The sequence below is a fragment of the Amblyomma americanum genome, chromosome 2 (assembly GCF_052857255.1).
Source record: "Amblyomma americanum isolate KBUSLIRL-KWMA chromosome 2, ASM5285725v1, whole genome shotgun sequence".
NCBI classification, from domain to species: Eukaryota; Metazoa; Arthropoda; class Arachnida; order Ixodida; family Ixodidae; genus Amblyomma; species Amblyomma americanum.
In genome coordinates, this window is record NC_135498.1 from 102,036,829 (window position 1) to 102,053,788 (window position 16,960).

Genomic DNA, 16,960 nt, shown 5'->3' on the forward strand with positions numbered 1-16,960 from the left:
AAAAAAAATGCAGCAGCCCTTTGCTTCACTGAAGGCGGCTGATGCAGAGTGGTGACATTTTTCGCGAGACAGCTTGACGCGTTGCGAAATGGTCCGCTATCGCGAGAACCTTCCAGGAATTTGCACTACTTCGGTTCAGTGCACCTAACACCTTCAGACGTTAAGCAATTTTTAGCGAGCTAAAAACGAAGTTTTCCACTGAGGCAACTTGCAAAAGTGCCTTAGCTGAAAACTGCAATAATGGATGATTGTTTTGGTAGCATTTTGTATTTTAACTTTATTTACTTTCCAGTGATGCCACCCGTTCCAAGGGATGACAGTCAGGCGGATGCTAGAAATCAAGACGCTAACGTTGTTGTTTCAATTGAAGGAAGGCTGAAAAGGAAAGTGCACGTGCCTGCCCCAATCGCTGCCACGTGCAAACAGAGAAGAGTTGAAAGATGTGAAAGCAAAGATTGAAAAAAAACAGAGGTGCGCGTCGCATTAACCGCATCCGCCGAAGCCACGACGCCGGCTGTAACAGACCAATTTCCGTCAACTCCCTTGTGTCTGCTCGCGGCAATGATGGTGGACTCGTTGAGTCCAGACTAAAAGCCCGTGCATTACATTCTTGTTTCAATATCAGCAGCAGCTGCCATGTGAGAGGAGGAGGAGGAAAACCTTTAATGACTAAGAAAAGGTGTCGACGGAGCTGGTGGTTGGAGTCCTCAGTCTAGACCCCCAGTGGCCGTAGCTGACGAGCTCTCAACTGGATGAGCGCTCGCTGGCTCTTGCGACACTGCCTCGTAAATAAGGTCCGTCTGACAGTTGCAGCCAGTGGAGCCCTGGACTGAGGACCCCACCCATAAGCCTCAAGAAACATTCCTATCATTTTATAATGTTTACCTACCTAGTATCTCCCACTGCTCGGGTGACGTGTCCGATGTCTGTAAATGTTGCAGCTGCAATATCCGTGTGCCTTCATGGACGAGCTCATGGGCATTGCAGTTTGCCTTGGGTATACAAGTTTGGAAACTACTATGTCCAAGAGCTCGTCCATGGGCGTTGTAGCTTCCGAATTTGTATACCCAAGGCAAACTGCAATGTCGCTCGAAGGCCAGGATTGCTGTTTATACTATGATTGAGACGATGTGTCACTGAGAACACATCTAGTCAGCCCCAGCGTGAAGCACGGCGTCGCAGTCTCGCGAAGGACTAATTGGCCTCTTTTAGTAGCAAATATCTATTATAATGTAGACGGAGATAAAAACGCCACTTTACTCATCTGTGCCCAGTTCGTTTGCATTTTGCGAACGATAGTGCACTGAAAACTACACCTTGCGCCGGAAGTGGTAATAAAAAAATTGGGGGGGGGGGCACTTTGACGATCTAAACTGCGTGAGGCGAAGGCCTTTCCGCGTGACTTTGGCTGCTACTATTGTTGCCTCGGTGAATTATAATTACTAATTACTACCTCCAATTAATTACTAATTATTTTCACCTACTAACTGCCTATTACGAAATACGGCTTTTATCGTCCATTCTGGGTTTTTTTCACTGTGCTGTGACGACTACTGGTGGATAGGACGCCACACCATTTTTAGACAATTTTTTTTATATTTTTGACTAGAATTGATTAGTAATTACTCTGGAGTCATCAAACTTGGCTTCTAGGTTCATTTTTTTTCTTCTATCTGTCCAGTTATTTCTCTATGCTGTGACGACTTCCGGTGGATGTGACGTCCCACCGTTCCCGTGGATATATTAGAGTCCGTGCTACTTCGACGCAATTTTGACATTTTTGGCTATAATTGATCAACTAATTGCTCTACAGTCATCAAACTTAGTTTCTGGGATCAATTTTTTCCGCTCCATCTGAAGAAACTATTTTTATTCTCTTACATTTAATGATTACCACTAAACGAAGCGTCACGGACGGACGGACGGACACGATCAAGGTCGATAGCATGAGCCATTAAAGGTTTTCGCCTTAAAATGCGACCGAAGAGTCATCGCCACAATCACGCCACGACCATTACGGCCGCCGCTTCGGGGTACCCTGCTACGGAGTGCGCTCCTTTTAGAGATGTTCGTTGTGCGAAACAAGTTGTGCAATCAGGTGTAAACTGAAACAGAGTGTGGGCCCTCCTTTATTCTACCAATACATCGCATGCAACAAATGTCAGCGCACAGTTTTATTGGTCACGAACGTGCCTCTTATCAAATCCGTCGAATGAGGCAATTCAAAGACGCAGACAATACATTTCGCTTTTCGCCAGCCGCGCCGATGCTTCAAACATTGCTAGAAATGCCCGCCGATGACCACGACTAGCGCAAGCTGTAGCCGTCGGGGCTCCGCGTACTTCCGGAAGGAGACGGGTGCCAATAGGTGCGAGCAGCATGAGGATATAGATCGACCTTTAGCTCGCCCAGCCGTTCACGATTAGTAGAGTTTAGGCGGGAAAATCTTCATATCTGGTTATTATAGTATTGTAACATCTCCTCATTTCTATTCTTTCCCTTTCTCTTTCTCTTTGTGTGTGCGTTGAAATATACTCTCTGTGAAGACCTTGTGTCGAGGGTATGAAGAACGTCTTGAGTTTTTTTTTCCTGAGTACTTTTCATGTTACTCCCACTAGCTATTCCTAGAACCTATGCCATACTAACCCATCGCCTGGTCTGCTGCCTGCTTCTTACTTTACGAAGCACTGTGCTTTTTCTTTGCTCATTGGTGAATCAGTGCTTTCATACAACTTTTCGGCTATTTTCTGATCCAAGCTGGATGTAGGCACGTAGGATTGTGCCACCTTAAATTTTTGCTTCTTATTAGTGCGAAAAGACTGTTCCGTTGGGCAAACCCCGAGCGTGATTTTGCGGTGTTTGTGGGTTAGTGGTCATTGAAATAAACAAGAAATCAAATATCCGCAACTGGGATTCGAACCCGTCGCGGCACGAACGATCAGCTTCACTGGCCACTGCGCGAGAGCAAAAGGTTATCGCCTCGGACGAAAAGTCCTTGTCTTAAACTGCGGCACATTCTCGCGCTGTGCATTGCACGTCGTTGTCTTCATAAACTAATGCTACTATCGAACTAATATTGGCGCTTTGAGCTATGAGGCGGTCTTGACTGAGAGATGTGAGCTGCACGCGTTGGTGCAGACAACATTGCAGCAGAAATACATTGGGTAAACTGGCATTGAGGGTGAAAACGTTCAAGACGCACATAACTGGCTCCTTGGGTCAGTGTGCACCTGAACCGCTCTTTCAAGTACGTGCATGGCGGTGCTGTCCACGTGCAAGAACTGTTCGTTTGCAAAATATATCGAGCTTAGCAAGGCTAAATCGTCAGCCATTTTTTAAGCTTATAATTATTATAAGCCAAGAAACTATGGCTCCCGACAGGCCTCCATCAGAAGTTGCATCTGGCAGCATTGAACGATGGCAATTCATTTATGGAGGCTAGCTTAGGAGAACTGTTCGCTGAACTAGCGGGTATTAAATGGGATTTCATCGGGCTTAGATAGGTCAGGAGGACATATGAAGCATATACAATGCTAAACGGCGATAACGTGGGTAATATTGTAGTAATAACGGCAGTATTATCACAGTAATAACAATGCAGGCGGACACACATAATAGAATTCTATAGCATTAACGAGTGGGTATCAGTTATTGTAGTTGAGCATAACAGATATATCGTAGTAAATTAGAAACTCGCGAGTTCACTGTTCCCAAACTACTTTTCTAGGTGGGCGCAGAGACGTTCACATCGAAGGAGGAGAACCTGTGGGTACCTTCCTCCGGACCTTCCAGCTGGGACAACTACACTCTGCAACCGGGAAAGGCCCACGTGGGAGCAGCATTTTGCACTAGCAATGTTTCATTCGAATCTGATTTCTTGGAGTGCGGCTTTACTTCACGAAGTGTCGGCAACGGAACTTACCTTGTGAGTATGATTCGGCGCAAACAAATTCACACAACTCTACATATTGCAGATTCCTAAGAATTCGGCTGCCGTGTGCAAAAGTTCAAATATAAGCACTAATAAATACAAGAGCTGTGTATTGCCGGTACTCACCTATTCGGCAGAAACGCGGAGGCTAAGGAAAAGGGTTCGGCTTAAGTTAGGGGCAACGCAGCGAGCTATGGGAAGAGACCGTTAAGAGACCGGAGGCTGGCAGAGGGGGTGCGGGAACGAACGCGGGTTAATGACATCCTAGTCGCAATAAAGAGGAAGGAATTTGCTTGGGCAGGGCATGGAATGTGAAGACAAGATAACCGCTGATCGTTAACGGTAACGGAGTAGATTCCAAGAGAAGGCAAGCATAGCAGAGAGCCTCAGAAACTTACGTGTTCGGATGAGATTAAGTTTGTGGGGATACGGTGGGCGCAGCTGGTAGAGCACAAGGTTGGGATCTATGAATGTTAAGTATATAGACAAATACTAATTCTGCACATATGGTTAGGCCGTGCTTTCGTACTGTATTCGAAATTTGTAAACAATTTATCTCTTCTCTGTTTCTCATTCTTTATCTCCAAAACATATGTCTTGCGGAAGCGTTCAGCGCACGGGACCAATTTCATTGCTAAGGAGAGAAATTAGCATTTCCCGCCAAAGCCGATCATTATGATTGCTCCAGGTTTGACACGCATGACGGGAAGGCGAGCATTGATTATTTTTGTCGCCTGTGTTAGAGGTTCTGCACACGTTTTCAGAGTACCGCGTTCTTTTTCCCCGCGCGTCCGGACTTGGAAGAAATGTCACTGTCACGGCCAAATGTTGCAAAAGAGCAAACACCATTGAAGACGGGACATATAGAGCTAAGACACCAGGACGAACAAAGAGACACCACGAGCGCTAACTTTCGACTGAAGTTTATTCACTGCATGTGAATTTCTTATACAGGCTGAATATCGCAGAAACACTACCAGGCTATCATGCCATGAGTCACCACATAACACACGTTTACTTTTTATTTAAATCATCAAGGAAATCAATTTTTTTCTTTGAAAGCGAGATACATGCTCGCATCTTTCGGTTTCATAGCTGTCTGGCTTCTACAATCTCACGTGTTAGTGTATTACTCACTACCCCAGACAGGCTTACTAAAGTGCATAGAAAAAAAGCATTGACGAATTCGAGGCCGCTGAATTTCAGAACGCTACTGGTGTGTCAGTACAAGGAGTTCTAGATATATTAGTTTTGTATATCCGGTCCACATTTACTAACTGGCAGGAAAAACCCTACCTTCAGAAGGAGGATATATGTATGTGGTCTTGCTTGGCACCAGTACTAAGCAATCTGTTCTTATCTAATCTCGGCAGGACTCTGAATGATCGCCTTAAATGTACAAGATTAAAAAGAGTGTATCGTTATGTTGATGATTTTCTGGTCGTTATCGACGGTTCCACTGACGACCTTCGGAACGCAAGCTCCGAGATAATCTCAGTATTCAAAGAATGTTTGAACCCGGTTCACCTGACGTATGAAATGGCAGCTAACAATGAAATTCATTTTTTGGACATCAAGTTAACATTTGAAGAAGATCGCACATGCTGGAGCTATGCACCTAGGACTAACAAACCATTCTTTCCGTACACTTCAGCTCATTCAAAACTACTAAAGGGAAGCATAATCAAAACCACCTGTAGGAAAGCGCTGGACAAGTCATGCCAGCACATGATGAGCAATAGTTTCTGCCAGCATGTTGAACGGCTACAAGAAGCAGGCTATCTGAGTGCACTCCTGGTAGCAGTAGCCGAAAGTTTGATCGAAAAAAAAAAGTCACCAGGTCAAAGCCCGCCCGAGAAATATAAGCGAGTAGCGGTGGTTCCCTATATCCACAATATTTCGCAGAATCTAAAAAAAATTGGGCAACGTGCAGAAGTCAAAGTAGTGTTTTCAGCGCCCGATAAACTGGCAAAACTTTGTAGGATGACCGATCCCTTTGCTGTTAAGAAACAAAAAACGTGTACAATAAAGCACCAAAAGAAACGTGTAGAATGTGCGGAAGGCGTCGTATATTCCCTGCCCTTGTCATGTGGAAAATATTACATTGGTCGGACCACCAGGTGTGTAAACGTAAGACTTCGAGAACATAATAGGAACTTGGAGAACGGCAAAGGAAACCTTGCCGAACACTGTTTGGATTGCAAGCCGGTGGGGTGCCATCCAGGTTTCAAACAATGCCGAATCATAAGTAAAAATAAACAGCAACGAACACGTGAGATTGTAGAAGCCCGACAGATACGAAAACTGAAAGATAAATTTTTTAGTGCAGCATCTATCTCGCTCTCAAAGAAAGAACTTGATTTCCTTGATGATGTAAACAAAAAGTAAGTCTGTGTTACGTTGTGACTCACGACATGATAGCCTGGTAGTGTTTCTGCGATATTCAGCCTGTATAAGAACTTCACATGCAATGAATAAACTTCAGTTGAAAGTTAGCGCTCGTGGTGTCTCTTTCTTCGTTCGTCCTGGTGTCTTAGCGCTATATGTTCCGTCATGGCAAACCAACTCGCCCGAACAGCCACCCTGAACATTGCGGAACAGTGCGGAACATTGGTTGTACATATGGTGCACATACTCTGTTGCTTAACGTACGTTGCATTTTTTTGTGCTCTTACTTACGGAGATACGGGCACAGAGTGATGACAGGTCTGTGGGAACAAAACACAACATTGACACCATATCTCCGTACCTTTTTCCATAATGGGAGAGTGTGTATCTTCGTATCTTCTTAACATAATGCGAGACTTTGTGCATGTCCGGCAATACAGCAGGTCTCATTTCGTGACACGGTGCATCTTCGTTAGGGGGCATGGGCTGTGACCTAAGCCCGCTAGAAACTCGTAAGCATAAACCAGGACCTGTTCAGGTAATCTGCTTGCCGCCGACGGCAAAGCTGTTCTATAAAAGTGCTCTTCATCACGCGTGGGCAGCTTTCCTGCAGGGCATTTTTCTTGGAAGTTGTTAGCTATGCCCCTTTTCACAAGTTAAGAATGTGGCAAGGTGTAGGGCAATAGGCCTTTCTTAGGGCCAGGAGCGTAACTCCAGCAAACGTGGCTATCATCAGAAAAGGTCAAAAGCAAGTCTCAAAACCTTATGCATTGTTCAGGGGGTACCTCGCGAGCGCAGCTCATTTTTATGAAAGCTTCATCAAAGACGGATAAAACATCATTTGCGGTTAAGTCAACACTGTCACAAAAAGAGAGTTTTAAAAGGACTAAAAAGTCATCCGCATACCTAAAAACTTTTACAACACGAGCGTCAGGAAGGTTGTCATGCAACACATTGTCAAAATTGGATAAAATATGTGGCACAATTTAGGAGCCAGACATGAGCCAATACGAATACGCTGCTCTTGCAAATACGTGTGGTCTTTATGATCCAGTAGAGTTGATGATAGGTAACACGTTAAAAATTCCAGAAATGAGTTTGCCGACAGGCCCAACTGCTTTGAAAAGAAACCGCCCGTCGGCTTTGGATTAGGCCACGCACAGTCTCCAAGAACCTGTGTTCTATTTTGGTGCTGAATAGAACAGGTCATCGATGTTCACAGAGATGGCAGATTTGGCACTCATGCAGGTACTGTATAAGTCCATGATTCTCATTGAGGTCCAGACTGCAAAAGGGTCGTCAGGCGCCAACGGGTTCAAAGAACGTTTTAACAACTGGCCGACTGTTTTGTCATGGGCCGTGCTCGGTGACAATGGGCCTATGACGGCATATGGTTTTATGCGTTTTTGTGGCAAAAAAAGAAACGTTCTCAGGACGTGAGACTTCTGTTTTCTGTTCACATCTTTACGCAGAGTCTCTAGATTGTACGCTCTTTAGGAGCTCAAAGGGACGACTTTTTAGCTTCGATGGCTTAGTGTTGCAGTTCTTATTGAAAGCCTAGTGAGCATTTGCCGATAAGAGGCTGTCGGGCATCACCATGAAACCAACCTTCTAATCGGACACAGTTAAGCTGAGGAGGAGGTTTTGATAGTGGTCAGTGACATAACGTACCTTCATACCGCTGGGAACTTCATTTGTCCGCATTCTCAAAAGGCATTGAACACCTTCTGCTAAGTATACAGGTACATCTCTTTCTTCGGCTGGGGCTCTTACTGCAACGCGGCGGAGTGAAGCCACGAGTTCGTGCTTTTTCGCAGTACGTTCTAAGGCAAACTTAAGGCTTTTTTAGTTTTAGTTTAGTTTTTGGTTTATGGGGCTTAACGTCCCAAAACGACTCATGCTATGAGGGACGCTGCAGTGGTAGGCTAAGGAAATTTTGACTTCCTGAGGTCCTGTAACATGCACTGACGTAGCACAGTACACGGGCTTCTAGCATTTCGCCTCCATCATATTGCAAGCGCCGCGACCGGGGTCGAACTCGCGTCCTTCGGGTCAGCAGCTGAGCACCATAAGCACTGAGCCACCGCTGCCCCAAGGCCTTGTTTCAACAGGGCGTCTGTATCAGGCGGAACAGAAACAACTTCCAGTTAAATACCGATGCCCTGTGTGTTCGTTCTTAGCAAGTTTCTTCGAACAGATCAACCATAGGAATCGGTGAGTTTTCTGCAGGGCAGCACGAATGATCGGCCTCGGAAAAGGAGAGCTAGAATGAGAAATCCTAGAAGCATGTACAGTTAGGAAGTTGGGCACTGAATGCGTCAGCGATAGCTCGGTCCGGTTTACTGCAACGTAATAGAATTCTACTAAAAAGAGATTGTTTTTCAAGTGCATGAGAAGAGCACCTGTTGCTGTTGTTGGTGTTGGCGTTGTCGTTTACACGCATGTGCCCCCTGCTCTATTGGGGCGATTTTCACTGAGTAACATTCAATAATGTTTCCGGCGTCGCCATATCTACTCCTTCCTGTGAGCGCGTTCTGTTCTGCTGGTTTTTCCCTGAAAAAAATACCAAATTTGGAGGAACTTTCCATAGACCGGCGGGCTTACAAAGCCTCTGGACTTTCCTGTAGGAGTCTCATGAGCGAAATTTAGGTTCAGCGAGTTAAGAATATTATTGCTTCCCGTTTATTCTGAGTGTCCGTTCACGTTATCTCTGAAGTTCGCTTATGACAGCTGCACAGAAATATAATGTGTCACAATCACCGTTACGAAGACGGATAAGCGGGAAACTATGGATGCGATTGCAGTGTTAGGAACATCAGTCAGGGCCAGCGTGAAGCTTCCAAATCTAGCCGCTGCGATGACTCAGTGGTTATGGCGCTCGGCTGTTGACCCGAAAGACGTGGGTTCGATCCTGGCAGTTTCGGTGGAATTTGGATAAAGGCAAAGTCCTAAAGGCCCGTGTATTGTGCGATGTCGGTGCTTGTAAAAGAGGACAACGTGGTCAAATTTTCCGCAGCCCTTTACTACGGCTTCCCTCATAGCCTGAGTCGCTTTGGGACGTTAAACCCTCATAAACCAAGCTTCCAAATCTTACGGCTGAGAAAGGAGGATTACGGTGCTCTGAAAACTTGTCCAGAGACTATAGCGTGTGACACGTGACACACCACAGTGCCCTCTATCTTCATTTTTTCCCTCTCTTAACACATTTAGCGCTTTGCACTCCGACAGATAAAGACATCGCTATAAAAACCAATTCATTAGGTAGGTAAGCTACTGGTTTCGGTATGCTCCTAGTCGTCGTCGAAGAATGGCTGGTTTGTGCCTGATAGATAATGGTGTAGGCATTGCAGCTGAAATTGCTGTTTTCTAGAAGTCGATTATATATCGGAATACATGAAATAAAGGGAAATAATATAAAAGAAAGGAATCGTGTAACCGTCTCATGACCGACCATCTCAGAAATATATTGGTATTGCGCTCCATATGAAGCACAGAACAAGGTTCCTTCTGCTTTGCGGTTCGCCGTAAAATCTCAAAACAATCAGTGCCCCGCACAACGGACAATTGCAATTTTTGCGAAACGGAGGTCATTCATTTCTCTAGGCACATTGGCCCCATCCCAGGTAAAAAGTTCACTGTAAAGAAGAAATGGTCATGTGACCTCGTTTGCTGTCCATGTCTGAGCACATCCACTTATTTCTGCTCTGACAGGAATTCGTTCAGAATAGAGACAAAGTATTATTGGATGCAGTTTTGTAATCTAAAACGAATAAAGGCGAAAGACAACTTGATACAAGCGGCAGTAGCATAATCAGAAGGCATGTCGCTTAGACGACCGGCGAACTAGTTGGAGATTAAACAGTCATGTAAGTACGATGTGCATTTAACTATGCATGATGCCACGTTTTTCCTATGTGAGGGATCGATGCAGTTACCGTTGATGTTTCAGTGTTCGGCAGCGATGCGTGGCAGAAAATGTAGTCGCTTGTTCTTGGGAAAGTATAACGGCATTTACATGAGCCCGACATGAGTGGGTCGAGTCAAGCGCCGGAGATAGCATGGTCACCCCAACTCGACGAGTGTGCGTTTACATAACTTTGTACTAATCGATCAAGCTGCTCACGGCGCCAACGCAGTGGCGCGACGGCGCGACTAGTAAACTTTCTGTTTCTGCTACTCTATTGTGCATATAGTCCAATTCCCAAGCTGAAGAGGATTACGGACCATTTGCAGGCGTCCTAGAAAGTCAACCCACCATGTGCTGTTGGACTGACTTGGCCCGACCCGTTCGCGCTTACATGATCCCGAGAGGAAAAGTTTAGCCTGATAGGCCGACTCGATCAGACGTTGTCGGGGTCACGTAAACGCCCAGATATATAGAATTAATTTACGGAAGTTTTAAAAGCGATCATGACGACCACTACAAAATGAGCAATAACTCTAGGCCAGAGTGCACTCTTAGCGAATGTTTGTTAGCTTAATCAGCACTTTATCTATCTCTCCTCTCTTCGGATCAGTCAGAGCCAACCTTTACCTTGTCCGCACTCGTTCTCCTCTCTCCCCGAGGAGCTCCCGCACTGTACACAAAAATATTCCTGTATGAGAGTAAGGGGGGAGTAAGCCACCCTCTAGCGGGCTCATTTTTATAAGAGCTCGCTCGCTAGAGATCCGCTTGCTCCTTTTGCCCTCCTTTCCGTTCGGAGTGCAGTGACTTCTCTCCTTCTTCCTTAACTAAACTTGGTCAGAGCCCTTTGCAGCCGAATTCGACAAATTCGTTTTCCGAGAAAAGCTTGGCTAGACTTATCGCGTGCGTCCACGTGCGCTCTAACGCTGCTGCCGAATCGGATTTTACGCGACAGTGTTAGAGCGGACGCTACGAGGTAAAGCCGTCCGCGTTGTCACACTAATTCAGGATTGGTCGAGAGGATCGTGACACCACACTTTGAGCTGTGTAATGAAAATGATTAAAACTCTAGATAAATTTTTGACTTAGCTAGTAGCATGACTGAGATGTCGGAGACGCTACCTCTATGCCACAGATGCAGGATCGTTGGACTCGGTTAAACGGACATCTTGTGTGTACTGTGGTATATCACGCGGTCCAGTATGCATATTTATTGTACGCTAATGGTTGCGTGTAATTAATAAGAGGTATTTTTTATGGAAGAAGCTAGCGCTATTATTAGCGCTGTCGCGTCATACTCTTAAGGCAGAGGTTAAGTATCCCCGTAACATTTTTGTTAGGTGTCTCGCGAAAGTAGCAATACCGTTTCAAACCAAAGTGTTACAGTTCACGATCGGAAAATTTTGATATACCGTTCCTTGCCATGCACATGCATCTCTCATGTTCCGAAGTTGGCACTGTATTCTTCTGAGCTTCACAGAAGTGTTTACTTTAATAGCAGTACCTTTTGCTGTTCACGCCATTAGTTTGCGTGTTTTTGTGCGTGTTTCTCAGTACCCGACAGAGATGGTAACCTAATGTGATCTCGTTTACATTTAGCATACCTTATTGTACGCGGCTCTGTCCCATTGCCGACAGGGCCCGCCGCGGTAGCTGAGTGGTTACGGCGCTCGGCTGCTGGCCCGAAAGACGCGGGTTCGATCCCGGCCGCGGCGGTCGAATTTCGATGGAGGCGAAATTCTAGAGGCCCGTGTACTGTGCGATGTCAGTGCACGTTAAAGAACCCCAGGTGTTTGAATTTTCCGGAGCCCTTAACTACGGCGTCTCTCATGGCCTGAGTCGCTTTGGGACGTTAAGCTCCCATAAACCCCTTACCGACGCTACTATACTTACTATAGACTGAGTTCGATAAATGAAGACCTCGCGCGCACATTTAATGTATCGCGAATCGACGGACCTGTGGTCACATCTCAAGAACGCAGCGGCAAACAGCCCTCATAGGACGCCCCCCCCCCCCCCCCCCCCACCCTAGCGAATGGCGTCGATGATTCTCACCCTTCGACGATCCCCATGACTGATCCCCCTCTCCCAATGACTGATCCGATTGGAAGTGCTAGCTTGCTTGCTTGAAATCGCAAGGAGTGGCAGATGAAGGGGGAATAACCATGGCTTAATCGGATTAACCGCGTCATGATGAAAATCGATCGACGCCATTGGCCTGAGGGCCTCCTTTGAGGGGGAAACTGACGCTTCGTTTCTGAGTTGTATCCGACTAGATAACTCGTTTAGCTTATGCGTGTTCAAGGTTTTGAGCTGCACCTCATGCACAGGTTGTGCTCTTTCCTTGCGATACATACATCTTTCTCGCATGACAAGAGCATCTCGTAGAAAATAACAAGCTTTTCTGGATCGATAAGGTATCTCAACATAGCGATTCATCATTCATCGCGCGAAAGCATTACATTTAGGAAAGAAAATAATGAAAAATAGCCAAAGAAGGATACGAGTCACTTTTCAGTACACGAAGCGTCACATTTGAAAGCAAAAACCTGGCATCTCCGCAGATTGCGACGCTCCACTCAGAATTGTCCATGGCAAACCGGATAAAGCACTCCTACGACGATGGAATGGGCATCTCGTCGGTAATGGCGTACGACATCGACCTCGACGACTTCGAAGGGCTCTGCGGAGCGCAGAAATCGCCGGGCGTGCGGTCGCTTGCTATTGGTTACTTCTGAGCGCCGCTGCATTCGGCTGAAATCTCCGACTTGTGGGCACTGGCGAAGCCTTTGTGCACACTCATATGCACTTATATTATCGCTTTTCTTCACTGTTACCGTAGTGAAGCGGCATAAGCAGCTCCGCTTAGGAAAACCACATAAAGTGCAGAAAAATTGAAGAATTAAGCTTCTTTGGCGCTAAAAAGTTCACTTCATACGCAGTAATAAATGAATCTCCCCTTTCTCCACACACGCCATGTATTATTCTTCAGTGCGAGAGCCTTCAACTTTGCTTACTACTCACCGCTGCGCAATGGCGGCGAACAGGAAATAATTAGCAAAGCATGTAAAACATACCAGCATGAGAGTGCAGAGTAGAGCTGGTTGATTTCACATCAAAAACACCCTTTACCAAAGCTGAAACAAGATGGTTAGGATAGAGCGCTCCAGATGTAGACGACAGTACGAGAAAATGCGACATTTTTTTTATTTAATGCTCCTAACTTTTAAACGTGGTGTCAAATCATTGGCGATATTCCTCACATGAGCCTTCACATGTGCACTGCAGCTCTACCTAAGTTTTCTTCACCCTGCAGAAAAACATCCACCACCAACCTACCCAATTCTAGCATCCAAAAGCACTATCCACCATCATCCACCTATCCACCTTTCTTCCCCGTCCAAAAAGATTAGACCCCTTCGAAAGTCATGCCGCAGCAGCAGAACAAGAAAGCGCTGGCCAATCCACCCATCGCCAACCTCGACGCACATCAGACCACCTGTGCCTTACAGAGAAATTCTGTCGCCTGTGAAACCTCGGTTTAGAGTAGACGAACAATTGAGAGTAAAAGCGGGTACACGGAACTGTCAGGTCTAATATCTAATTGTGCTACGTTGTGTTTGGTTTTATGAATACTTTCTGAATACTTTCTGAATACTTTCGACCACCAGGGGATCTTTATGTCAGTGTATGTTAACGATCCCCTGGTAGTCGAAATTATTCCGGAGCCCTCCACTACGGCACCTCTTTCTTCCTTTCTTCTTTCAATCCCTACTTTATCCCTTCCCTTACGGCGCGGTTCAGGTGTCCAACGATACATGAGACAGATACTGCGCCATTTGCTTTCCCCAAAAACCAATTACTATTAATATTATTTATTAAAAATTTGAAAAATAAAAAGGCGGTGCAGAGGGCCTAAAGTTTTTATGACTATATAATGATAAGCGACCATCCTTGGCTGAGCAAGGGTCTCGAGGCTCCTTACAAATAAAAAACAAAGACCTCAGCCTTCTTCTCAGGAGTGATAAACTGGCTGAGGTGTTTCAAAAATCAAGGAAATCAGTTGGTAAAAAATATTGTTTCTCAAGCAAGCCTGCTTCTCTTAAAAAGTTAAAAACTCAAGACCTGTCAACAACTGCACCATCAACTAAAAGCAGAGCTTGATCAAAAGGAATGCATTCATTACAAAATTGAGGAAAATACTTTTTTCTATAGTTTTTCGGGTTGTGAGCATGTGAGTAAAACGTGATATATTGTAAGTTCATCTCCACATCTTTCACAACCAGGTTTCTCTTCTTTTGTCAGCACAAAGTTGTGTGTAAGGGGTGTGCGTCCAATGCGGACACGGCACAAAATTACATCAGTGAGACGTTTACGTGTGCGCACGTACTCCATTCACTGATGAAGAGTTTAACCAGGTTTCCCTTATTATTTACTTCATTTTCGCACTTAGCCTGCCATTGTTCTCTCAGCTTACACTATGATAATTTAATGCAATCTTTGTAAGGTATATGTGTACAGTCGTGAGCAAAAGTGGAGAACCCACGGCTCCGGGCGCGGGAGCAGCTGCGGGGCCGCAACGCGGCGCTGCTATATCACGCCGCATGCTCGCTGAGAGTGTGTCCAGATTGACAACATTCTTCACCCTCGCTCTCATTCGAGGGCTGATCACGCTTGATAAATTTCTTCAGCGGTGTTGGGCTACTCTCTAGCTGACGACTGCGACAAAGGGAGCCCGTCGCAAAGCGCCACAGGTCTCTGAAGGGAAAGTGGGGCGAACTGCTCCCCTCCTCCTCCGTTTTCGGCAAGCCTTGACGGTTACGCGTCGATGCCGTGCCTGTATCGGCATGCTGTTGGAAGGCACGTGCGGCTTCCACTCGACTCCCGAATCACAAGGTAGAGACGAATACATCGAGGCGTAAAATGCAAGGCGCTGTGGATCCTCGCTTCGAGCATCCTCTTTAAATAAGTATTAGAAATGCTTGGCACTCACAGGCTCTTAATTGCCGCGAGATACAAACAATCTGAACGTAGCAATCAACGAATACTTAAATTCCCATTAACGGCGGTTACACCAGCAGCTCGGCGCGGCATCGCCCTATGGTGTGATAATAAAACGTCGGGGCTAGCCGAAGAGTCTGCCATTCTTGTTTTACTGCAGTCCACAGTTGACCAGCTGTAGCCATCCGGAGATCCCGGGCCACAAGTTTCTATGGGTCATTAGGGAGTTTCTCCAACATTTAGTTTCTCCAACAGGGAGGATCCTGCCGCGGCGGAAGCCTCCGCCATCGCCCTTGCCATGAGGCATTGTGATCTGGCGGACAAATCAGCTCACATAATAACTGACTCGAAGCGAGCCTGTCAATATTACATTACAGGGAGAGTCCCAAAATGACAGCGGCTCTACTCATACCGTCGGGCCTCTCACCTACACTTCAACGCCCCCATAACATTACTTGGACCCCGGGCCATTCAGGTCTTGAAGGCAACGAGGCGGCAAACGATCTAGCTCGTGAGCTAACAAACCGAGCGGATCCTTGCGCCTACCTCACCCCTCTACCATCAAACTATGGGGAACGGCTGGAGATGCTTAGATTAGATCGTAGAATATATCCCCCTCCCCATATTAAACTCACCACAGATGAAGCCACATTTTGGAGGCGAATACAAACGAATACCTTTCCTAACCTGTACTTGTACAGCTTCATTCACCGTTCCAAATACCGCCCCTTCTGTCCATGGTGCGGCGATAAGCCTACGCTGTTTCACATTTCCTGGAATTGTCCCCAAAAACTACCTTAGCTAAAAACATTACAGACATCATACGAGCAGTGGGAGGCAGCCCTGACCAGCAATGGTCTGGAGGACCAGTGTCGCATCATCAGACTGGTCCAGGCATCCGCCCAAGCCACCGGAGTCCTGAACTTAGGAGTCCGCCTACCTGACTCGTAGAACACTTCAATGAAGTAATAAATGATTTATCTCTCTCTCCAACAGGGAGTTTCTCCAACATGGAGTTTCTTCAACAGGCAGTTTCGCCAACAGGGAGTTTTTCCAACATGGAGTTTCTCCAACAGGGAGTTTTTCCAACATGGAGTTTCTCCAACGGGGAGTTTCTCAAAGCTGGAGTTTCTGCAACATGGAGTTTCTCCAACAGGGAGTTAATCCCACGCCAAATGTCCCATACGTTGCGCTGGGCCATCTCCAATTTTTTTAAAATTCATGGAAACTTATCCTAATGGGCGTAATCAAACCCTGAAATACTTTTGCCAGGAAAGTTTTTTCGTGGGGTGGGAGTAGTTTCAATATTAAGGAAAGGCGCAAAAAGGAGGCACTGATCAATAATTAATAAAAAATTCAAATTTCTAGAAAATGCTTCACATTTTTTTCATTGACATTTACACAGATTCTCGTTTTCGATATGATTTAGACCATGCAGCTTTATGCGGCATAATTATTTTTAAAAAATCGCAGAAAAATATGAAAGTGTACCGCTTTTGTTGTGTTTTGTTTTATATACCAACTTGCCCTCGGGAATTTGGAAATAGCCGTTATCTTTCTTCAGATGTTTAGTACGTATTCTATATATATATATATATATATATATATATATATATATATATATATATATATATAACAAATGTTACATGTGATAAAACTGTGTGCATTGATGTAAAAAAATGCTGATGTTGCAAAAACTGCGTTTTGTGCCAAAAACAGTCAATGTCACCGTGAGG

At 45.6% G+C, this 16,960-nt stretch overlaps 1 protein-coding gene across 1 annotated transcript in view; it reads left to right on the forward strand.

Moving 5' to 3' along the window:
• Window positions 1-13,116, forward strand: part of LOC144118882 (endochitinase-like) — a 17,153-nt gene extending 4,037 nt beyond the window's left edge. The window contains exons 3-4 of the mRNA XM_077651665.1: window positions 3,728-3,925; window positions 12,788-13,116. Of these exons, the coding sequence (XP_077507791.1) occupies window positions 3,728-3,925; window positions 12,788-12,961 (372 nt within the window). The 3' untranslated portion in view covers window positions 12,962-13,116. The remainder of the gene's footprint in view (window positions 1-3,727; window positions 3,926-12,787) is intronic.
• Window positions 13,117-16,960: the final 3,844 nt, after the last annotated feature.